The sequence below is a fragment of the Garra rufa genome, chromosome 2 (genome assembly GCF_049309525.1).
Source record: "Garra rufa chromosome 2, GarRuf1.0, whole genome shotgun sequence".
Lineage (NCBI taxonomy): Eukaryota > Metazoa > Chordata > Actinopteri > Cypriniformes > Cyprinidae > Garra > Garra rufa.
The window spans coordinates 13116228-13141562 of NC_133362.1; the positions used below are offsets into that span (position 1 = coordinate 13116228).

At 33.7% G+C, this 25335-nt stretch overlaps 1 protein-coding gene across 1 annotated transcript; it reads right to left on the reverse strand.

Moving 5' to 3' along the window:
- Positions 1–8707: 8707 nt before the first annotated feature.
- Positions 8708–23568, reverse strand: LOC141326315 (golgin subfamily A member 7B-like). The gene is made up of 5 exons (XM_073835056.1): positions 23557–23568; positions 21157–21282; positions 19036–19188; positions 14386–14487; positions 8708–8791 (listed from the first exon to the last, which is right to left on the reverse strand). Exons 1-5 carry the CDS (start codon positions 23566–23568, stop codon positions 8708–8710), a joined length of 477 nt encoding a protein of 158 aa, XP_073691157.1.
- Between the last annotated feature and the right edge of the window lie 1767 nt (positions 23569–25335).

The window sequence follows — 25335 nt, forward strand, 5'->3', positions numbered from 1 at the left end:
TTTGGTTACATTTCAGTGCAACAGTAATAAATACCTGCTGTATCATTATGTATTCTCCATTTCAAGATATATTAGTACAGATAATAAAACACATTTGTCTCTGTAGCAGCAACGAGCCAGAGATTTGAAGATAATCCTAACATAAGTAATAAACAGTTAATGGAAAGTTATAATTCCACATTAGGAAGACATGAGCATTAAACTTTTCTCTATACAATATAATCTATAATACAAAACTAGTATTTACATTTTGCTTTTGTAATGTTTATCCTATAGGAGACATGTAGGATTTTCCATCTTACCTATGCAGTCATACATGCCCATTATTTGTTGATGTAAGCATTGTGGAAAACTCATGAAATGACGCTAGACACTCTCTCCCTGACACTTTATGTGAATTATATACGACCCGTCTGAAATAGCAGGCTTGTCCATATAAACAAATGGTAATATATGTCTTTTTAATGTAACTTAGATTTTTATGTCATGTTTTACTGATTTGTATGGATCAGCCCGCAGCCCTTTCAGACTAAATATTATAAATGTTGAAGGGCCCCTCGTATTCCATCATTAGAGTTAAAATCAGTCAGTCACACCGTGCCAAGAAATATTTCAGATTTGAAGTCCGTTTTGTCAAACCGTACAGGCTGTGGGTGAGTGAGGTTTGGCAGGTTTACTTGTAAAATCTTTCCTGAACAGCTTGTCACTTTCCAGCCCAACAAACAATCAACAAGAACTCAAAATCAGAATATACTTTTGTAAAAACATGTTTCTAAAGTTATTGCGTGCAATTCATTCCAAATAATAAATAAAATATGCTGGAAAAACAAATCTAATCTAAAAAAGCCAATTTTTCATAATCCAATCAATTCTCAAAGGATAAAGTTAGGTCCCACTGTATATTGTTCTCAAAAACATATCATATGACAAAATAAAAGGGTTATGAACAGGTTCTCGATGACTTAAACACAATTGTGACCCTGGACCACAAAACCAGTCTGAAGTAGCACAGGTATATGGGTCAAAATGATCTTTTTTTTTATGCCAAAAATCATGTTTCATAAAGATATTTTGTAAATTTCCTACCGTAACTATATATAAAAACTCCATTTTTGATTAGTAATGTGCATTTGGACAACATTAAAGACGATTTTCTCAATTTTTCTATCTGAATAATAAGCTTTCAGTTGATGTATAAATCTCAATTTAAAAAAAAAAAGACCCTTATGACTGGTTTTGTGGCCCGGGTCACATTTCTTCATAATCACCTTCTCAACTCAAGAACAGCTTCATTGTAATTGGACAACTATAGACATTCACTCACTTATGATTGAAGTCCACATGTAGACAAAGACTCTCATGCATTAATAGTGCAAATCATGTACAATTTACAGAAGTCCACAGTCCTGATGGATCAGCGCCAGGGTGGGTATCGCCACAGCAGTGAAACATGAAGGCAGCAGCACAGGAGATCTATGAACGCTACCATACTACAGATCGGATGAGTGGCTGTCAGAACTGAGCTGAGAAACTCATAGGTAGGTTACAGTAAGTGGAACTAAGTAAAATGGGGTAATGAATGACAGTGAACAGACAGTTAAATGGGAGGAACCAAATTTCCCTTCACGTTTTGAGAAAATAACTCAATGTCCAAGAAATGGTTCTACTAAAACTATTGATTATTATGAATCCTTCTCAAAAAAAGTCAACATATTACCAACTCACTTTGAAATGCCAATGATGCTCATTTGGCATTCAGAAAGTTGCATGCCCAGTCAGAGTGAGGAGTAGGATAGCACAGGGAGGCTGTTTATCTCAATGGCAGTTATTTGGCTGGTTTTCAGCAAGTTCCCCCATAATTTCAGTTCAGTCTTGCTCTTTTGCTTGCATTTTATAAAAAGGCTATTACTGAAGAATCGAGCAGTTAAAAACTATACTAGACAGCAAATCCACAAGCTCGTAGCCCAAAAACGGAAACTACTTTAAATTTCAGCTAAACAGATTTACAAAGCGAAGGAAAGGCCAAACTAGGCATGGATGACATGTAAAGCTGGGTTTCGTTAGCATAGCAATGGAAATGAATCCCAAACTTTTTAAAGATTTATCCAAGAGGCAGTCAATAAATAATGAATAGAAGAGGCCCGAAGACTGAGCCTTGGGGAACACCAGCAGTAACATGCAATAGCTCAGATCTAAAGGTAAGTTGGACAAACTGAGTGTGACCAGAAAAATATGATCTAAAACAAGACAGACAGATGTCTGTAAATCCCAGGGAGACAAGCCTGTCTAAAGGGATGTTACGTGAGAGGATGTCTAAGAGGATGTTACGTGTATTAAAGGAAACACTCAAGACTGAGCAAAATAAGTATTGTCAGCTGTCCAGAATCTGCTGGCATAAACGGATCGTTTGTGATTTTAACAAATGCAGTCTTTGTGCTATGAAGTGGACAGAAGCCAGATTGAAAATTTTCAAACAAATTGTTGTCTGAAAGGTAATGTGAAACCTGAGCTACCACAGTATTTTCTAGTACTTTAGAAATAAATGGTAAATTTGAAATGACACGAACATTGTCAAAATTACTTGGATCTGCTCCCTTTTTTTAAGTATGGAAGTTTTTAATCGTAGTTTTAAGTGATGAAGGAACAAAACCAGAAGAATTGTAATACATTGTGACCCTGGACCACAAAACCAGTCATAAAGGTCCATTTTCAATTGAATAAATAAGCTTCCATTGATTGGTTTGTTGGGATAGGATAATATTTGGCAGAGTTGCAACTGTTTGAAAATCTGGAATCTAAATATTTAGAAAATTGCCCAAATCAAGTTCTTAGCAATGCATATTACTAATCAAAAATTACGTGTTGATGTAATTACGGTAGAAAATTTACAAAATATCTTCATTGAACATGATCTTTACTTAATAACCTGATTTTTTTGAAAAACTAAAGAAAAATCAATAATGTTGACCCATAAATATACCTGTGCTACTTATGGCGGTTTTTTGTTGTCCAGGGTCACAATTGTAATAATATTTCAGAATATTGCTGTTTTACTCTTTTTGATCAATCATGGTGATTTGATGAGCATACAAGACTTCTTTCAAAAACATACAAAAAAAAAATCTCTCAAACAATATTAATACAATTAATATTGTTTCAAACAATCAGAGGCAGACAGTAGTGAAGTATTTTTACTCTGCTTTAAAAGTACTTTACAAATGTCTGTACTTTATCAGTGTTTTTCTTTAGAAAACTTTACTTCACAACATTCCAAAGCATAATATTGTACTTTTTACTCCACTGCATTTCATATTAAATTTAATTTAATACTTAATTACATTAGAAATCTAGTACTTTCCTACTTTTACTCAAGTAATTCAAAGATTTACTTGAGTACAAGAAAGTACTAAATTATTAGTGTTCTTAAAGGAGTAGTTCACTTTCAGAACAAAAATGTACTTGTCATCCAAGATGTTCATGTCTTTTTTTTCTTCAGTCGTAAAGAAATGGTGTTTTTTGAGGAACACATTTCAGGATTTATCTCCATATAATGGACTTCTGTGGTGCCCCGAGCTTGAACTTGCAGTTTAAATGCATCTTCAAAGGACTCTAAATGATCACAGCTGAGGAAGAAGGGTCCCATCTAGCGAAACGATTGGTTATTTTCTGAAAACATTTACAAATTATATACTTTTTAATCTCAAACGCTCGTCTTGTCGAGCTAGAGAAGATTAGCATTTGAGGTTTAAAAGTATATAAATTGTAATTCTTTTTTTTAGAAAATAACTCGTTGTTTTGCTAGACCCTTCTTTCCTCAGCTGGTTTTGATTAGAGCCCTTTGAAGCTGCATTTTGGAAGTTCAAATTTGGGGGCACCATAGAAGTCCATTATATGGAGAGAAATCCTGAAATGTTTTACCCAAAAAAACAATTTCCTTACAACTGAAGAAAGAAAGACATGAACACTTTGGATGACAAGGGTGTGAGTACATTATCTGTACATTTTTGTTCTGAAAGTGAACTACTCTAAGTATTAAAGGTATAAAAAATAAATAAATAAAACGTTTTATGAAATGTGCAGTAAAGTGCTTTGGAATATAGAAAAGTAAAAGTTTTCCAAAGAAAATACTTTTTAAATTTACTTGAGTAAAGTAAAAATACTTCACTACTGTCCACCTCTGCAATATTAATAAAATTATGCATGAATAAAAAGATGGGAAAGCAAACATGACCTGCATTCACAATACAAGCATTGCCTGCTTCCCTTTAAGTTGCACATTTTCTCCTCATTTCAGAGCAAAAATCACCACAGATGACGACCACTAATCTCAATATTAGAGGGATATGTTCTCAATAAATATAGGTTTTTCAATGACCATTTCTGTTACCTTTAGTTCCATCCAATTCTAAATATTTGGTTACATTCTTTCTTTAACTTAGTGAATGAATGCTACAAGATTACAAAGGTCAAACTCAATGACTTTTAAATTTTTGTGTGCAAATAAGCAGTTGTGCCACTTTGCACGTGCAAAAAACTTCTTAAGTTCTAAATCTTAATATATACAAATATTGCTTTAAATAGATCGCTCATCACTTCTTTCCTGGCACAGTGAATACAGTAATATTACTGTCCACTTCAATAAACTCCTAAACTGAATGGAATCCAGTCACAGCTGACTATGAAAAGGGCCGTTATTTCTTTTAAGAGAATAATGAGTATGCATACTTGCATGAATTATGTCTGAGAGTCTAGCAGATATGCTTAACATGAAACCAATAAGAGCAATGAAAAATCTCACAGCTCATTTCGAACAGCTGGCGAGTCAATCTTCTCTGAACCAAATCAGTCAAAATAAACTTTATCTAAGGTGCATTTATATGTTGGACCTGCTCCTGTCTACACTGGCTTCCTCAGCTTCCTGCACAAGCACAAAGCAGAGGTAGAGTTTATTGTACAAAAAAAAAAAAAAGAGTTATGTAAAAAATAAATAAATACAATAAAGAAACATGCTGCCAGAAGGACTGCCATTTGCTATTATCCTCCACAAGCAGAAGAGAGTTTTGCCTGGTTTGGGCATATTGTCCACGACACTAAACACTGAACCTTTGAGGTGCAGGTATGTGGTGGAACTAACAGAAGGAACATGAGCCTGGAGCGCTGCAAAGGGTCAAGACTGCCAGTGAACTGAGGCACGGCTGAAATTGGCCCCTGCGGTACATAATGAGGATGAATAGAGAGAGCTAAGTCACTGTCCAAACTAAATAAGCACTAAAGCCTTGCTGGAAAATTCAGCTTAAGATGGTTGCTGTCTTTTTGGAACCATCTTAGACCAGAAACAAACCAGCTATAGCTGGTCGTGCCAATTTAAAGGAACACTCCACTTTTTTTTGGAAATAGGCTCCTTCTCCAACTCCCCCCGAGTTAATAAGTTGAGTTTTACAGTTTTGAAATTCATTCAGCCCTTCTCCTGTTCTGGTGATATCACTTTTAGCATAGCTTAGCATAGATCATTGAATCCTATTAGACCAATAGCATCGCGTTCAAAAATGACCAACGAGTTTCAATATTTGTCCTATTTGAAACTTGACTCTTCTGCAGTTATATCGTGTACTAAGACCGGTGGAAATGCAAAGCTTCAATTTTCTAAGCTGATAAGATTAGGAACTACACTCCCATTCCGGCGTAATAGTCAAGGAAGTTTGCTGCCGTAATAAGGCTGAAGCAGGAGCAGTAATACCACGCAGCACATGTGCAAATGCTAAACTAGCTGGGAACTCATTTCTGATAATACTCCGCCTGCTTCGGCCATATTACGGCAGCAAACTTCCTTGACTATTACGCCGGAATGGGAGTGTAGTTCCTAATCTTATCGGCCTAGAAACTCACAGCTTTGCATTTCCACCGGTCTTAGTACACGATATAACTACAGAAGAGTCAAGTTTTAAATACAACAAATACGGAAACTCGTTGGTCATTTTTGAACACGATGCTATTGGTCTAATAGGATTCAATGATCTATGCTAAGCTATGCTAAAAGTGATTACGCCAGAACAGGAGAACGGCTGAATGGATTTCAAAACGGTAAAAATCAACTTATTAACTCGGGGGGAATTGGAGAATGAGCCTATTTCCAAAAAAAGTGGAGTGTTCCTTTAAGGTGGTTTTTGGAAGATGGTAGCTGGTTAACCAGCTTTTCTAACAATCAAATGCTTCAAATTTGACAAATTATGAATCATCGACATTAAAACAACACTGAACTGACTTGAGCTCAGTAATGACACTACTGACTTCTGTACAGCTGCTTTTAGCTGAACTGAATTTGTTTCATCACTAATGGACTATACAAGTTTACAGTTATTGTACAGAACTGAACAGACTGGAGTTGAATAATCATAATATTGACTTTGACTTGATCTAATATTTGAAGCTTGGATTGATTGTTTATTACTACAAAGCTGCTTTTAAAATCAGTTTTGTATAAAGCACTACATAAATAACGGTGACTTGACTAGACCAAAGGTTATTATAATTAACTAAAACTTGAAAAAAAAGTATATATATATATTATAAATGTTAACTGAAATAAAATACAAAAAAAGGTAAACTTATTTCAGCTTGTTTCCAAGGCAACATTTTTCATTTTCATTTGGTTTAACTTAATGTACACTACCAGTTACAAGATTGTGTAATTTTTTTTGTTTATTTGATCCAAAGTACAGCAAAAATAGTAAAATATTTTTTTCTATTTAAAATAACTCTTTTCTATTTGAATATATTTTAAAATGTAATTTATTCCTGTGATCAAATCTAAATTTTCAGCATCATTACTCCAGTCTTCAGTGTCACATGATCCTTCAGAAATCATTCCAATATGCTGATTTGCTGTTTAAGAAAAAAATATTACTATCATCAATATTTAAAACAGTTGAGGGTGCTTTTTTCTATTCATCAAATAAACCTAAAAAAATTTACTCAGCTGTTTTCAACATAATAATAATAATAATGATGATAATAAAAAAATGTTTTTTGAGCAGCAAGTCAGAATATTACAAAGATTTCTGAAGAATGGTGTGAAACAATTCAGCTTTTAAAACACAGGAATAAATTACATTTTACAATATATTTAAATAGAAAACTATTTTAAATAGTAAAAAATTTTTACAAAATATTACAAAAATGTTACTGTTTTTGCTGTACTTTAGATCAAATAAATACAGGCTTGGCGAGCCTTTTTTAGAGACTTCTTTAAAAAAATATAAAAAATCTTACTGTTCAAAAACTTTAGACTGGTAGTGTACTAAAATACTTAAAACTAAAATGGAAAACTGTCATACCTGAAAATAACTATATATACACTACAAAATTACTATAACTTTAATCTAAAATATTAAAGGTGCTGTATGTAATTTTACTAAAACACTACTAAAGCATAAAAAAATAATTTTACTAAAGCATAAAAAAATGTTTCATTAATATCTGCAAATGTCACACTGGAACATAAAACCAGTCATAAAAGTCAATTTTTTTTTAAAATAAATAAGCTTTTCATTGATGTATGGTTGTTAAGAAAGGACAATATTTGGCCGAGATACAACCATTTCAAAATCTGGAATCTGAGGGTGCAAAAAAATCTAAATACTCAGAAAATCGCCTTTAAAGTTGTCCAAATGAAGTTCTTAGCAATGCATATTACTAATCAAAAATTAAGTTTTGATAAATTTACAGTAGGAAATTTACAAAATATCTTCATGGAACATGATCTTTACTTAATATCCTAATGATTTTTGACATAAGCGAAAAATCGATCAATTTGACCCATACAATGTATTTTTGGCTATTGCTACAAATATTCCCGTGCTACTTAAGACTGGTTTTGTAGTACAGGGTCACATATGGTAAGTTTACATACTTGTTTCTCTGAAAAACAATGCTACAATGTTGATTCTACCCACGGCCAGTTTCCTCAATAGTATTTCAACACCAAGGGTTGCCAGTTGGTTGAAAAAACAGCGTATTGCAAATGATCTGGGTAAGAGATCATATTCGCATGGATACTACTTATCTTAAAAGCTCTATGACCTGAGGTATAAAATGAGGATAAATCAACTCATCAACTTAGTGTAAGGCTTGTCACTCTCCATTGTAAATTGCACTCAGTCCTCAATCTGGCAACCCTTGTGAGCATAGAATCTGGGGAGGAGGGGGAAGGAGAAACAACTCTCTCCAATATTTAGAATTTGGACTAATTTCATCCATTAGTTGTCAATATTACATACTGTACCTTTAACAAAAACTATAATAATATCTTAATGATTCTAAAGTAACACTGGACTTATTTACTTAGTCTAGCTTGAAACTAGCTATCATGTTTCAAAAGCCATCTTAATCTGAGCTAACATGCATTCTGTCCATTGTACCCGTCTGCTAGCCCTCTTTATTTCGGTATTGAGGCCATCTGATCAGCATGTGTCTGTCACTAATGGAAATGCAGAGGAGGCTGAATTAAATGAGGTGGGGAAGGGGAGGTGTGTTTGTGAGTTAAAGCTCCTGGCTTTGCGCTTGTTGTTTGGAAGAAGCGAGTGAGTAAGCAGTACCTGTACTTTCTCTCTCTCTCTCTTTAAAATCTGGTGCTCTCATGTTTCAACATGCGGATTTTGGGGAGCGTACTGGCCCCCCTGTACCCGTACCCCTGGTGCTGCTCCTCCAGTCATTGAGCTGTGCTACTGGACGGAGAACTTCCACTGGAGCTTGAGCTGGTGGAGCTACTGTCTTCAAAGATGGAGATTTCGATCTGGACAGCCACAGTCAAGGGTTAAATACTGCAATATTGAAATATAACAGTGTGAAAAATGTAAATATCCCATTCAATTGTTTAATGACTTTCTTGTCATGTCGTATTTTCTTTTTAAATAGCATGTGGAAGATGATTTATTCCAAAATAACTTAGTGCATTGGAGTTAAACATTTTATTAGTTCATGCAATCAAACCAATACATTAGAGTTGCTTGCATGCTACTGTTTGCTTCTTGACATTTAATTATTTTATTTTAATCGTATTAAGCAAAATTGTTCATACACTACCTGTCAAAAGTAAGATTTTGAATATTTTTTTTTAAAGAAGTCTCTTCTGCTCACCAAGCCTGCATTTATTTGATCCAAAGTACAGCCCAAACTGTAAAAATTGTTAAATGTTTTTACTATTTAAAATAACTGTTTTCCATTTGAATATATTTAAAAATGTAATTTATCCCTATGATTTCAAAGCTATTTTTAGCATCATTACACCAGTTACATGATCCTTCAGAAATCAATCTAATATTCAGAATTTTTTGCTCAAAACATTGTTAAAAAAATCCAAGTAGAATTTTTTCATGTGTTTTTTTTTGATGAATAGGAAAGTTCAGAACAGGATTTATCTGAAATAGAAATCTTTTGTAACATTATAAATGTCTTTATTAACACTATTGATGAATTTAAAGCATCCTTGCTAAATTAAAATGTATTCATTTCTATAATTTATTAAAAAAAAACACTAAAGACTGGAGTAATGATGCTGAAAATGTAGCTTTAATCACAGGAATAAATTACATTTTCAAATATATTAAAAAAGAAAGCAGTTATTTTAAATAGTTTTATATTATTAAATAGTTCAATATTTTTAAATAGTTTATTCTAAATAGTATAAATATTTTACTATATTACTGCTTTTGCTGTATTTTAGATCACATAAATGCAGGCTTGGTGAGCAGAAGAGAATTCTTAAAAAAAATCTTACCGTTCAAAAACTTTTTAATTTTTTAATAATTTACAAATTTTATTAAATAAAAATATACACCCATGAGGTAAAGATCAGTATTCAATATTGTAAGGATCATGTGATGCTAATGACTGGCATAATGATGCTGAAAATGTAGCTTTGCATCACAGGAATAAATCACATTTTTAAATATATTCAAATATAAAACAGCTATTTTAAACTGTAATAATATTTCAGAATATTACATTCTTTACTGTATTTTTGATCAAATAAATGCAGCTTTAGTGAGCATAAAAGACTTCTTTCAAAGACATTAAAAAAATATTACCGACGCCAAACTTTCTAACGGTGGTGTAATTACGGTAAATGTTTATTTTGTAAATGTACACATAATGTTGAGATGGCCTTTAAGTTGATAGACATGCCCTAAAAGCCACAAAACCCAAATTTGGATCCTAAAGAAGATTCTAAATGAGAGTTGGACAGCTGTTAAGCACATTCCCTCCTAACAAGAAACTTAGACCTAATCAGATGTTGAGAATATGCAATATTTTGCAAACGTGGTAGCATAGCAATAAAGGAATTTAACCCATCAACGGATTGATTTAATTTAACTTGAAAATGTCTTTCCTATGAGCTAAACCAAAGCTCTGTGATGAGTTACTGGTGGTCAGTGTGGTAGGATCTGAATGGCAGCTATTGTTTGCCCGTTGCTCCTAAGGTGACAGCTGGTTGGATTGCGCAGGCCTCCGAGCTGACGGCGGGTTGCCAAATCCAGCCGGGCCTGCAGTCAGCGGGAAGCGGGAGGAACGGGATTGCCAAGCTAGCTTGATGGTTCACTGGATAGATTTCCCAAAAGGAATCACCCAAATTATGGGATCCAAAGAATAATATGTTCCTGGAGGATCTTTTGGAAGGGCGTTTACTGTCATACCTGAAGACTATAGATATATAATAGAAGTACAAGTTCACACTAGTTTCTTAAAAGATACTGAATACGTTACGTACAACAATTTAATATATATTCTTAACAAAAGGACACCAAAATAATAATCAAAAAGGAAATGGGTTGCCAAGGCAACTAGTAGACTATTGGAGTGCGCGCAGCTTGCCGAGCCTGATCTCTGCAAAGTGACAAGTATTCAGCCAGGCATCAAAAGACCTGACAGGAGCAATGCAGCAACATCTCATTAGGTGAGTTGCTTAGAAACAATTAGTCTAGTTCACACTGACCCAACAAACAGCAACATTTTAAAGGAGAAGTTCACATCCAGAACAAAAATTTACAGATAACTTATTAACCCCCTTGTCATCCAAGATGTTCATGTCTTTGTTTCTTCAGTTGTAAAGAAATTGTTTTTTGAGGAAAACATTTCAGGATTTCTCTCTATATAATGGACTTCTATGGTACCTGCGAGTTTGAACTTCCTAAATGCAGCTTCAAAAGGCTTTAAACGGTCCCAGTTGAGGAAGAAGGGTCTTGTCTAGCGAAACGATCGGTTATTTAAAAAAAAAAAAAAAATTGACAATTTATTTACTTTTTAACCTCAAATGCTCGTCTTGTCTAGCTCTGCATGTACTCCATGGAAGTCTCCAACTTAAACCTACTCCAATCACCCTACATTGCTGTTTACCTTTTTTTGTAAAGGGCATTTGTTCTCTTTTGTACATTCACAGTAAAAACATTTCAGGATTTCTCTCTATATAGTGGACTTCTATGGTGCCTGCAAGTTTGAACTTCCTAAATGCAGCTTCAAAAGGCTTTAAACGGTCCCAGTTGAGGAAGAAGGGTCTTGTCTAGCGAAACGACCGGTTATTTAAAAAAAAAAATTGACAATTTATTTACTTTTTAACCTCAAATGCTCGTCTTGTCTAGCTCTGCATGTACTCCATGGAAGTCTCCAACTTAAACCTACTCCAATCACCCTACATTGCTGTTTTACCTTTTTTTGTAAAGGGCATTTGTTCTCTTTTGCACATTCACAGTAAATACTTGGTCGGTACTTCTGCAGCAATGTAGGACGATTCTGAAGTTGGAGGAGAAAATGAGATGGGAGTTTTCCAACCGACCCTAACTGCCTTGAACCAGAATACACAGAGTACACGCAGAGCTTGACAAGATGAGTATTTGAGGTTAGAAAGTGTACATAAATTGTAAAACAAAATTTAAAAAAAATAAATAACCAATCGTTTCGCTAGATAAGACCTTCTTCCTCGTCTTGGATCATTTAGAGCCCTTTAAAGCTGCATTTAAACTGCATTTTGGACGTCCAAACTCAGGGGCACCATAGAATCCACTATATGGAGAGACATCCTAAAATGTTTTTCTTAAAAAACTATTTCTTTACAACTCAAGAAAGAAAGACATGAACATCTCGGATGACAAGAGGGCGAGTAAATTATCTGTCAATTTTTGTTCTGGAAGTCAACTTCACCTTGAAACCTTCTACAGATGTCTGTTGGATTTATAATAGAAAAAAAAACATTCAACAGATACAGGTTTTACACATCAATCCAACAAAACTGTTATAATTTGGTTTAAAATTGTTAGAAAACAGTGTGAACTAGCCCAAAGCTGAAATTTATTTAATCAAGTACAGCAGGGGTGGAAATTAAACAAGGGCTTGTGGCAAAAATGCCCAGTTGCGCAATTAAACAATGTATTACGGCTGATTAAAATGAAATGAGAAGTGTCAATATGCGGAATTACACTTAGATCTGCTCGCACTGCATTGGATTGTTTTCCATGCTGTTTTTTTGCAGTGTTGAGCCTTGTAACCAATCAAATGCGTTTCTGTTGAACTTAGGAATGCATTGGCCAATCAGAGATGTTTAGATTAGTCAGCACTGAAAACACTAGAGCTCTTGTTGAGTGTGCACACTCGCAAATTCCCTCATCATAAACACAGTGCAGATACGATGTAAATAAAAGATTAATTTCATAGCTTCGGTGATTACAACAGGAGTTTTTGCATAACTTGTGCTAGACTTAGCCTGGACCCTCATGTTCGTCTATGAAGCCAGAATGTGACATGACCAAAACAAAACCAAAACGTTTTCTGTATTGAATATTAATTAATCATTATTACAATATAAAGAGCAATAATCTACAATAATGATGTTTGTCGTAATATTGCAGCCCTGTTAGCTTCTGTTTTTTACATTTATAATTAAGATCAAATTTTAGACAGTCTATTGTTACAACAGTTTAAAATATAGATTAAAGTAATTGGGTAAATTTGAGTATTTGACATTAAATGCAACATACGGTTTTTAAAATAATAAGGTAATAAGATTAGAAAAATTGCCCTCACAAAAGTAAAACTGGAAAATGTAATTTCTGGCCCTGAAATACTGAAGGTATTTCACTAACAATATTGAGAAATATAATTACAATTTAAAATGGTATTCTATTTTTTGTAATAGTTTAAAATGTAATTTTATAGCATAATGGCAAAGCTGAATTTTCAGCAGTCCTTTCTCCAGTCTTATTTGTGCAAAAGCAATTTTCAGTCAGAAATTACTAGTCAATGATTACAAAGTAGGGGCAAGTAAATAAACTTTTTTTGTTGTTGTTGTTTTTTTTTTGGCAGAAAATGTTAATTTTTGTTTGTGAAACATAATTTTTTCAAGGAAGTGTCTCATGATCGTTCGGAAATCATTCTAATATGCTGATTTGGTGCCCAAGAAAAACAAACATCAAAAACAGCTGTGCTGCTTCATATTTTTGTGGAAACTGCACTTTTTTCAGGATTCTTAAAAAAAATTGCAACACTGAAAGTCTTGACCTTTACTTTTGGTCAATTTAATGCATCCTTGCTGAATAAAATTATTTAAAAAAACTAAAGTTTAACTACTTTATTTTAGCATGGCTTATGGGGTTTCCCTCAATGTTGTACACTTTTTAGGTACTTTGGTGTACCTTTAAGGTACCAATATGGACCCTTTAGGTACAAAGGTGTACCTTTATTTATAAGATTGAGTTGTTTTGTCTACTCTACAAAATCCCATTGATGAATGCTAAGTCTGGCTTTTAATATTAATGTTTTCAAACTCCAGCTGTCAAACAGTTCAAGTATTTTTAACCTGCTTTTAAGTTCATCTTTACAAACATTTCTTTTCTAGTTATTCTTCAAATCACACAGACAGAGTGTTTCCAGGTCTGGCCTGAGGTGCTTTTGGATCTTACACAGTTTCCTAGCTACAACCACAGCACTGGAAAATGGAAAGAAATGCCTACAAATAAGGCTGATTTTCCATTCTGCTTCATATCAACATATCAAAATGTCACCTCAGCTGAACGGCTGTATGTGACGTGATATCCTTAGTATAGACTGTGATTCTTATGAAAGTGTGATTCCCATTTTGGAAGACACAGTCACAACTGTATTGACTTGAATCATGCTTCGCCAAACCAATTATAAACCATCTTGTTTTTTTGTGGAATATCAGAAATAAACAGTGGCCACGGGAAAGTATTTTACCCTGAAGTGAGAGCTAAAACAACAAAGTATTTCCAGTAAGCAAATAGAATAAGTCATTAAAGTTCACAGATCAGCTTAGTTATTTCAAGGTGGTGCCAACACTTCCAAAAAAAAAACCCATCCTGGACTGTTTGCAAAGGATACCACTCTCATGCCTCTCTCGATGGGATCTGTGAGGAGCAAACCTCTGGGTGCATAGATCTTCTCATTCTGCTCCTGAATAAACATGCTGATCTTTTTCAGGATCTGTGAGGGTCAGAGAAGAGGACAAAGAGAGGTTATTATAATAAAAACGAGTCACTTCTGCTTACCAAGCCTGCATTTATTTGATCCAAAGTACAGCAAAAAAGAAAATATTTTAACGATTTATACTGATTTTATTTGAAAAAATTTTTTAAATGTAATTTATTCATGTGATTTCAAAGCTGATTTTTTAACATCATTACTACAATCACATGACCCTTCAGAAATCATTCTAATATTCTGATTTGCTGCGTAAAAACATTTATTATTATGTTGAAAACAGCTGAGTAGGATTTTTTTCAGGTTTCTTTGATGAATAGAAAGTTCAGAAGAACAGCATTTATCTGAAATAGAAATCTTTTTAACATTATAATTGTCTTTATCATCACTTTTCATCAATTTAAAGCATCCTTGCTGAATAAAAGTATTAATTTCTGTAATTTCTTTATATAGTATAGTGTATAATGTTACAAAAGCTTTTTATTTCAGATAAATGCTGATCTTTGGATCTTTCTAGTAATCAAAGAATCTTTAAAAATGTTTTAAATATTGATAATAATAATAATAAAAATGTTTCTTGAACTGCAAATCAGCATGTGACACTGAAGACTGGAGCAATGACACTGAAAATGTAGCTTTGATCACAGGAATAAATTATATTTTAAAATGTATTCAAATAGAAAGCAGTTATTTTAAACAGTAAAAATATTTTAATGTTTGTGCTATTTTTTTGCTGTATTTAGGATCAAATAAATGCAGGCTTGGTGAGCAGAAGAGACTTCTTTAAAAAACAAAAAATCTGACTGTCCAAAAAATGTTGACACTAAAATAATGCAGTAAGTAATAATTTAACAAAATAAGATGTAACATAAAACAGTAATACAATTTTAACCATATAGAGTATGGGAAATTTACCATTAAATAATTTTTACCATAGGATTTTTTAGATTCTTTTATCAGTCAAATTAGGATTATTATTTTTTTTTACTGTGGGTTTAAAAATATATTTTTATATTTTAATTTTTAATTAATTTATATATTTATCATTTTATCAAAAAGCAACTGCATTATAGCTCTTATAAAAACAACACAAATCTATAAGTATTATAAAGCTAAATAAATGCTTATATTGTATATTGTCAGAGCCATTTGTGAAAACATCAAAGCTGTATAAAAGCAGTTTATTTAGATTACTCGATTTTATTTGTTTGACTTTTCAAGTGAGCATTGCAAAGGCTGTCCGTGTTTCTCTACCCCAGTGGGGTGAAACTGTGCATCACTTTGCTGCGCTTTGCTTTCCACTCTACAGAACCGGCCGTGAAAAGGGACGAGATGTTTGTAACAAGGGAAGAAAACTGGTCTGTTCTGAGTTCAGTGGCCATGAACAAACTTCAGGATGAGCAATGACTCACAGGAGTAAATCCAACACATGCTGCTAGTATGCTACTTGGCGCAACCAAAGGTGAAATATGTTTTTCCAGAACAAAGTGTACAAGCACACTTTTATCCAAAAAAATTACATTCATTTATCTTGATAAAAATTCCATGTAAATTTAAAGTGAGCTCCAAAAGCCTGAGACCACCAGTGGGAATGCTTTTTCATTACGACTTATATATCAGCATAATATATTGAGTGGAAAGTTGAATTGAAAAATTAACATGAATATCTTTGGTATGTTGACCTTTAGCTTTAATGACAGCAGCGCTTAAGCTGCATGAACTTACATTTTACGTTGATTCACTTAGCAGACTCTTTTATGCAAAGCGACTTAGATTGCATTTAAATGGATAGTTCGCCCAAAAATGAAAATTCTGTCATTAATTACTCACCCTCATGTCGTTCCAAACCCGTAAGACCTTCGTTCATCTTCAGAACACAAATTAAGGTACTTTTGATGAAATCTGAGAGTCCTGAAGATGAACTAAGGTAGTATTAAACTGTATTGGTTTGTGCATTCCCTTGTATTTAAACCTATGACACTGACATTGCGCAACAGTCAGATTCCAGAAAAGTAAAAATCCACTCTCATTTTCTCTATTCAGAAACCAATTTTAAGTGATAACCACAAAGAGATGTACAATGAGATTTGACATTGTTAAGCAATGATCTATGCTTTTGGAAAGGCCAAAAGAGCTCAGTGGTAACTGTTTATTTCTATAAAGCATTGCAGATGGCATTAAGTCATTACGTCTTCTGATTTTTTTTTTTTTAATGCCTAAGGAATAAATGAATGTCAAATATATCACTGGAGGCAATGCAACTTAAAAATACATATATACACTGCCATTTAAAAGTTTGGGATCAGTAAGACTTTTTTTTTTAAGTTTCTTCTGCTTATCAAGGCTGCATAAAATTGATCAAAAACAGTAATATTGTGAAATATTATTTCAATGTAAATAACTGTTTTCTATGTGAAAATATTTAAAAATTTTACACCATTTCTCCAGTGTTTAGTGTAACATGATCCTTTAGAAATCATTCTAATATGCTGAATTATCAATGCTGAAAACTGTTTAATGCTTAATATGTTGGAATTTGTTGGATTTTTTAGTAAAAGTAAAAAATAACAGCAATTATTTAAAATATAAATCTTTTGTAACAATATAAACTACATTTTAAAAGTTTGCAGACAGTACATTTTTATTCTTTTTTTGAAAAAAAAAAAAAAAATGAACACTTTGATTCACCAAGGATAGTGAATAGGAAAAACAATGTTGGAAAAGATTTCCATTTTTAAAAAATGCTGTTCTTTAACTTTTTATTCAAGTTAAATAGAATAATTGTTGTCTTATGCTCATCAAAGCTGCATTCATTTGATCAAAAATACAGAAAAAAGTAATATTGCAAAATGTTATTACAATATAAAATAATGGTTTTTATTTTAATATAATTTAAAATATAATTTATACCTGTGATGCAAAGCTGAATTTCCACCAGCTGTTACTCCAGTCTTAAGTGTCACATGATCCTTCAGAAATCATTCTAATATGCTGATTTATTAATAAAATCGTCAATGTTGGAAACAGTTGTGCTGCCAAATATTTTTTTAGAACCTGTGATTCTTTATTTTAGGATTCTTCGATGAATACCAATTTAAAAAGAACAGCATTTATTCAAAATAGAAATATTTTCTAGCAATCACTTTTTATTAATATAACACATCCTTGGTGAATAGAAGTATTAATGTCTTTAAAAAAAAAAGAAAGAATACAAATTTACTGACAAGAAACGTTTGAACAGTAGTGTATATTGTTAGAAATATACTGTTCTTTTTAACCTTTTATTGATCAAAGAATCCTGAAAAAAAATATTAAGCAAGACATCCATTTTCAAACATTGATAATAAATCAGCATATTAGAATAATTTCTAAAGCATCATGTGACACTGAAGACTGGAGTTATGATGCTGAAAATTTAGCTTTGTATCACAGGAATAAATTTCATTTTAAAATATATTCACATAGCAAACAGTTATTTTATATTAAAAAAAGTTTTCACAATATTACAGTTTTTTTCTATATTTTTGATCAAGTAAATGCAGCCATGATTAGCATAAGAGAATTCTTTAAAAAAACATTAAAAAAATCTTACTGATCCCAAACTTTTGAATAGCAGTCTATAAGTTATATATTTGGATTTTAAAGTCAAAATGTGAAATGTAATCTAAACTTCCAACTCATGTACCACAGGTTAAAAACTGCTGCTGCTTGACAGAACGAAAGGTCATTTCGTGATTCACAGCCCTGACGTGTGACACAGTGCAGCACACACTAAATCTTAGTCTCCACTGCCCTGACTTGTGTGTGCAATCACTCGTCTTTGATGAGGAAGATGCTTATCATGCTAGCCTAGGGCATGAGAGAACTCATCCATGTCCACTCATGTGTGGCCTTCTGTCAGCTGGAGCAGCAAACAAAAGTGCTCATCATGGGTGGGTGCAGTTTATCAGAGTTCGTCAATAAGGTGAGCATTTTTACAGTCGGGAGTTTACAAGTAGCCTGATGTGACCTCAGAGTCGCACAATTTACAAACATGTTGAAGCATGAAGCTGAATATAGTATGAGAATATATGAGAGAGACTTTCAACTTAACGTCCGCTCTATCAAAGTGCAGGTGAAGCACACCTGTGTGGGGTAATTTGCTCGCCTTTGGAAGTACATCGCAGCACTGAATGACATGTTATGATTGGGTCAGATATGCCCACTGGTGGACAGGTGCTCACCACAAGGGAACCTTTGTCTAAGTAGGGTGCATCTACGCATATCAAACCTTATCTCAATTTCTTTGCCTGCTATTCAAAGACAGAGATTTCCATCTGCCGCTGCGAACGTGTGTGGTCAGATTCAAATGAGCCGGCACATCAAAATGCTCAAACTTTCTAATGTTTTGGTTCTGTGTGAATCCTTGGGTGACCAGGCCTGAATGCTCGTCTTTGATCTTCAAAGGCGTCCATGGGTTAGAGCTGTTCTCAATCTTACATCTCAGAACTGGCTTCTTGATGAATGTTGAGTGTATTGTAAGTGAAACAGGAGAAGACTTTATCTTGATACCTTTTCATAGCGTGTCTCCATGCACAGGAAGATGATGTAGGCCGTAGCGCAAGCCAGGCAGCCTTCCAGGTAGGACTGACCGCCAATCTTTTCAGCCTCTGCATAATAGCAGTTGAGCGTCTTTACCGTTTCTTCAAACAGGCTCCTCTCGATCTGCACACAACAGTCAGTTTGAAATCAGTCCATTTGACAGCGGATCCTTTGCGTGAATAGGTGCCATTAGAATGAGAGAAAACAAATACAGTTGAAGTCAAAAGTTTACATACACCTTGCAGAATCTGCCAAATGTTAATTATTTAACCAAAATCAGACAGATCATACAAAATGCAAAAGTCTTTTTTAATTTAGTACTGATCTGAATAAGATATTTCACATAGAAGACATTTACATATAGTCCACAAGAGAAAATAACAGTTGAATTTATAAAAATGACCCTGTTCAAAACTTCACATTCGTTTGATTCTTAATACTGTGTTGTTACCTGAATGATCCACAGCTGTTTTTTTTTGTTTTGTTTAGTGTTTCATGAGTCCTTTGTTTGTCCTGAACAGTTTTTTTTAGCATTTTGTGTATTTGAACCCCTTTCCAACAATGACTGTATGATTTTAAGATCCTTCTTTTCACAGCAATAACAAATGAGGGACTCATATGCAACTATTACAGAAGAAAACACAATGCATTTGGAGCCCGTGGTGAAAACTTTTTGAATTTAAAGATCAGGGTAAACTTTCCTTATTTTTCTTCTTCTGGGAAACATGTAATTATCTTCTGAGGCTTCTGAAGGGCAGTGCTAACTGGAAAAATATACATATGCATATACGTATTTGCTAAATAAAAAAAATGTTCATTCACACAACTTCATTCTGTTCAAAAGTGTTCACCCCCGGCTCTTAATGCATTGCGTTTCCTTCTGAAGCATCAGTGAGCATTTGAACCTTCTGTAATATTTGCATATGAGTCTCTCAGTTGTCCTCAGTGTGAAAAGATGGATGTCAAAATCATACAGTCATTGTTGGACAGGGTTCAAATACACAGAAATGTTGCAAAAAAACAAAGAATCTGTGGGACCTAAAGGATTTTTCAGAAGAAAAGCTGGCAGTTTAACTGTTCAGGGACTCTATCACTAAAAAAACACAGCTGTGGATCATTCAGGTAACAACACAATATTAAGAATCAAAAACTTTTGAACAGGGTAATTTTTATAACTCAACTATTATTTTCTCTTGTAAACATCTTTTATGTTAAATATCTTATTCAGGTCAGTACTAAATAAACAATAACATGCATTTTGTATGATCCCTCTCATTTTGGTAAAATAATTAACATTTTGCCGATTCTGCAGGGTGTATGTAAACTTTTGACTTCAACTGTAACTCACATTTCATCAATGTCTTGTGAAGCAAAAAGCTGTAGAAACAAATCCATCAAAATGTTCCTAACTTCATGCTAAATACTAGTTCTCTATCCATAATATTGCTTTCTCCAGTAAAAATGTTGCATTGTCAGAAGAGAAATGGCACAGATCAAATCACCGTTTACAAGTGAAAATAGTCCAAAACAGTTCTTCTAAACACATATATTATTGGATTTTGATGTGGAAGGACAACAGGGGACTTCATTACATTTTTATAGATTAAGGTATTTTACCCAAAAACAATGGTTTGAAGTTGAAACGTCTTAAAGGGGTCATCGGATGCCAATTTTCCACAAGTTGATATGATTCTTCAGGGTCTTAATGAAGTCTAACATGCTTTGGTTAAAATTTTTCAATGGTAGTGTAAAAAAAACCCCACCCTTTTTACCTTGCCAAAATCAGCTCTGCAAAAATCAGCTGCTCTTATCAGCTGTTTGGACTCTCATTCTGATGTCACTCCATTTGTGAAAAGTGATGCAAGGTTAAATTTCTCCAAAGCTGTTCCGATGAAGAAACATAATCTCAGACCATCCAAGGTGCAGATGAGTGAGTACTTTTTTTTTTTAGCAAATTTTTGGTGAACTGATCCTTTAAGACTGAGGCAATCACAACATTTTAGGATTAAAGCAATGCCTCATGGGATGTGCAACCACATAAAGAGCCGTAATACATCAAGATGTGTCCCCTAACCCTCATTAGAGACTCACCCTGCTGTCCAGCTCTGCTGGGAACTTGGTCTGGAATTTGCAGATGGTGCCGTCACCATAGTCTCTCTGAATGAAGACCTTGGTGGCCAGAGACGCACTGTGACGCAGCTCCTGAAGGTTGTGAAACTACAAAAAGACACAAAACACATCAGGAACGCCTCAAATGGCAGTCACTAGGCCATTAATTTGACTAACGCCTTGTGTGTACATCATTGTAAACATTTTTCATGTAAATCACTACTTGCACAGTTAAATCATTGTACATGTGGATAAGAATTTGTGATCTGACACTTAAAATTGAGAGGGTCCAGACAGTATGACATTGTGTCAATTGATTTAATGATTTACAGTTTCCTTCTCGTCCAAGACACACAGAAAACCTACAATATAAAGTGATAGAGACTGGCTCTACATCAAAAGTCTATCAAAAAGAAAAACGGACAGGGGCCCCTAAAGCAATAACATTTTAAAGTATGAAGGAATATGTATGCATGTTTATAAAATCTAGGCCAGAAAGAAGACAGAGCATCAATCAAAAGAAGGAAAAGAAACACTCAATGAGTTGTTTTAGGACTTTACGCGTAAAAAACCATCTTCACCAGCTCTGGAAACATCATGAGTAGATTTAGAGAGCCAAGAGAGAGTGAAACCTAATAGATCCAAGGCGCAAATGACCATTTGCTGTGTCCCATTTCTCATGATTGTCTAATTGACAATCCAATCAGACAGACATATTCCAGCACTCAGTCTGTCTACAGTGGCTGCCGGCAAAAAAATATGTTTTATAAATTTCATTTTTAAATAATAATAACTGGATGAATTAAGAACAGACTGCAGCTTTCTGTCTCAGCATATCACTTAACACACTGTAAGCAATGCATCAGTTTCTTTCTTTTCGAGACCTTGTTTCCCCCTTGTAAACAAATCCATATTTCAACAGATCAAGATGCAAGACAAGGCTCACAGCTTTATTTTCGGTAAATGAATTGGCCTCACAGCTGCGGTCTCATTAGTGTAATTGCTGAAAGCTTTGATGCCAAAAATAAGTCTATTGTTAATCCTTTCTATTGCTAACATTGTAAAGTTACTCTGCAAGGCCAGTGCTGAAACATAGAAAGAATAATAAAGGTTTCAAGGTGTGAAATATGACTTTATGGGTGGTAAAATCTTTTTAATACCTCCATTGTTTCTCCTAGAAAGTATTAAATTGAAAACAAATGGATAGTATTGTTTTAATAATCACATTATTTGTTTAATAATGTGTCTCCTGTCGATCAGTGGTTTTCAAACTGGGGTCGGGACCCATTAGGGGACCTCAGATGGCTTAAATTAATTTTAAAAAGATTTAATCATTTTTTAAAATAAGCTAAAAGTGTGTAAGATGCCTTTCTTATTCTTTTAAAAACACAATCTTGGAAAACCTGGATGTATGAGGAGATTTTGAAAGTGTTTTCTACAGCTTCTAAAGTCATGGAAATTATTAAAATCTTAAAATCTTGCAACTTTCTATAATGAATATACATTTAGGGGTCTAGATCTAGCTGTGTCAAGCTCAAAAATAATTTATCAGGTAGAAACTGTTATTTACACTGCAAGTCAAAAGTTTTTGAACAGTGAGATTTTTAATGTTTTTAAACTCTTCTGCGCACCAAGCCTGCAATTATTTGATCCAAAGTACAGCAAAAACAGTAAATTTTGAAATATTTTTACTATTTACAATAACTGTTTTCCATTTTAATATATTTTAAAATGTAATTCATTCCTGTGATTTCAAAGCTGAATTTTTAGCATCATAACTCCAGTCACTTGATCCTTCAGAAATCGTTCTAATATTCTGATTTGCTACTCAAAAAAAAAAGCTTATTATTTTCATTGAAAACAGCTGAGTGGAATTTTTTCAGGTTTCTTTGCTGAATAGGAAGTTCAGAGGAACAGCATTTATCTGAAATAGATAACTGTTGGTATAGTGCATAATGTTACAAAAGCTTTTTATTTCAGATACATGTGAACTTTGGATCAAAAAAAAAATTTACTCAACTGTTTTAAATATTGTTCGTAATAATAAAAAATGTTTCTTGAACAGCAAATCAGCTTATTAGAATGATTTCTGAAGGATCATGTGACACTGAAGAAGCAGTAGTGATGCTAAAAATTTAGCTCTGATCAAAGGAATAAATTATATTTTAAAATCTATTAAAAAAGACAGCAGTAATTTCAAATAGTAAAAATATTTCACAATATTAATGCTTTTCCTGTATTTTTAATCAAATAAAAGCAGGCTTGGTGAGCAGAAGACACTTCTTTTAAAGGAACACAATTTTTTGGAAATAGGCTAATAAGTTGATTTTTACAGTTTTGAAATCCAATTAGCCGTTCTCCTGTTCTGATATCACTTTTAGCATAGCTTAGCATAGATCACTGAATCCTATTAGACCAATAGAATCGCGTTCAAAAATGACCAACGGTATCGGTATTTGTCCTATTTAAAACTTGACTCTTCTGTAGTTATATCGTGTACTAAGACCGGCGGAAAATGTAAAGATGCGATTTTCTAGGCCGATAAGATTAGGAACTACACTCCCATTCCGGCGTAATACAAGGAAGTTTGTTGCCGTAACATGGCGGAAGCAGGCGCAGTAATATCATGCAGCACATCGTGACCAACTGCATGCACAGGGAGCGTTCCTCGTTGGAAGTTACCTAGCTGGGAACTAATTTCAGGTGCTGCGTGATATTACTGCGCCTGCTGCACACATATTACGGCAGCAAACTTCCTTGACTATTACACCGGAATGAAAGTGTAGTTCCTAATCTTATCGGCCTAGAAAATCACAGCTTTACATTTTCCGCCGGTCTTAGTACATGATATAACTGCAGAAGAGTCAAGTTTTAAATAGGACAAATATCGAAACTCATTGGTTATTTTCAGAGGCGGACAGAGTACACAGCTTCATTACTTGAGTAAAAGTACAGATGCCCCTTGCTTTTACTCAAGTACAAGTAAAAGTACTACAGTCAGATGTCTACTTAAGTAAAAGTACTGAAGTACTTGTTTTTAAAAGTACTTGAGTATCAAGAGTACATTTTCTAAATATTGCATTACACTGCCACAGTGCTTACATTTATGTACAGAAACGTCCTACATGGAGTTATAAAAAAATGTTAATGTTAATACCTCGGAGAATGTAAAAGGAACTGAAAGTAAAATCAAGTCATTTTCATCTTTTTTCCATGTTGCTTTATTTAACATTTGTCACTTGCCCACAAGGCAATAGCACAATGGCAACGCTCTGACAAACCTCTGCTAGAGTTTTAATGGATTTTTTGCACCCACATTTGAACCTGACTGTGTTAAACACACTGCATACTCAAGAACATTAAAGCAAATGCTCAGCTTACATTAACGTGTAATATCAGAAAAGAAAATTCAGCTAACAATTGTGTGTACATGTGAGTTTCTCAGTTTTTTTTCATCAATCAAATCAATAAACCTAAACCAGCAAAGAAGGCAATATAGCAATGTTCTGACACACCTCTGAATCTGACCGTGATTAAAGAAAATCAGCTAATCAGCTGTGTTTAGGTCAGCGTACAATTCAGGAAAAATAAAATTCAGCTCATTTGAGTGACAGTATTAAGCCCCTTCCTCTCACACTGACATACAGGCAAAGGCAGGAGAAAATTCTTTCAGCTGAATAACACCATTGTCACACACACAATCTATGTTTGACAACTCCTTTGAAACAAAAAATTGAGGGTTTCCAAGATTTTTCTTTTTTCCTTTTTTTTATAAGTAGTAACGGGTACTCACAGTTATGGATAGAAATGTAGTGGAGTAAAGAGTACAATATTTGCCTCTCAAATGTACTTGAGTAAAGTCATGAGTACTCCCCAAAAATGATACTTGAGTAAAGTACAGATCCCTCAAAATTGTACTTAAGTACTGTACTAAAGTAAATGTACTCCGTTACTGTCCGGCTCTGGTTATTTTTGAACGCGATGCTATTGGTCTAATAAGATTCAGTGATCTATGCTAAACTGCTAAAAGTGATATCGTGATTTTTTCAGCTTTAAATTTCAGTTATTTTAGTACATCAAGTTAAACTAAATGAAAATGATAAATATATACAGTATGTTTTTAGTTTTAATTAACTTGAATAACCCTGGGGCACTGGAGTT

Excerpts from the sequence above, each read along its gene's own strand:
- LOC141326315 (XM_073835056.1), bottom strand. Across the intron at positions 19,189-21,156 it reads CAGCAGAGCTGGACAGCAGG|ATCGAGAGGAGCCTGTTTGA; the intron begins GTGAGTCTCTAA and ends TGTTGTGTGCAG. Across the intron at positions 14,488-19,035 it reads TGGAGACACGCTATGAAAAG|ATCCTGAAAAAGATCAGCAT; the intron begins GTATCAAGATAA and ends TGACCCTCACAG.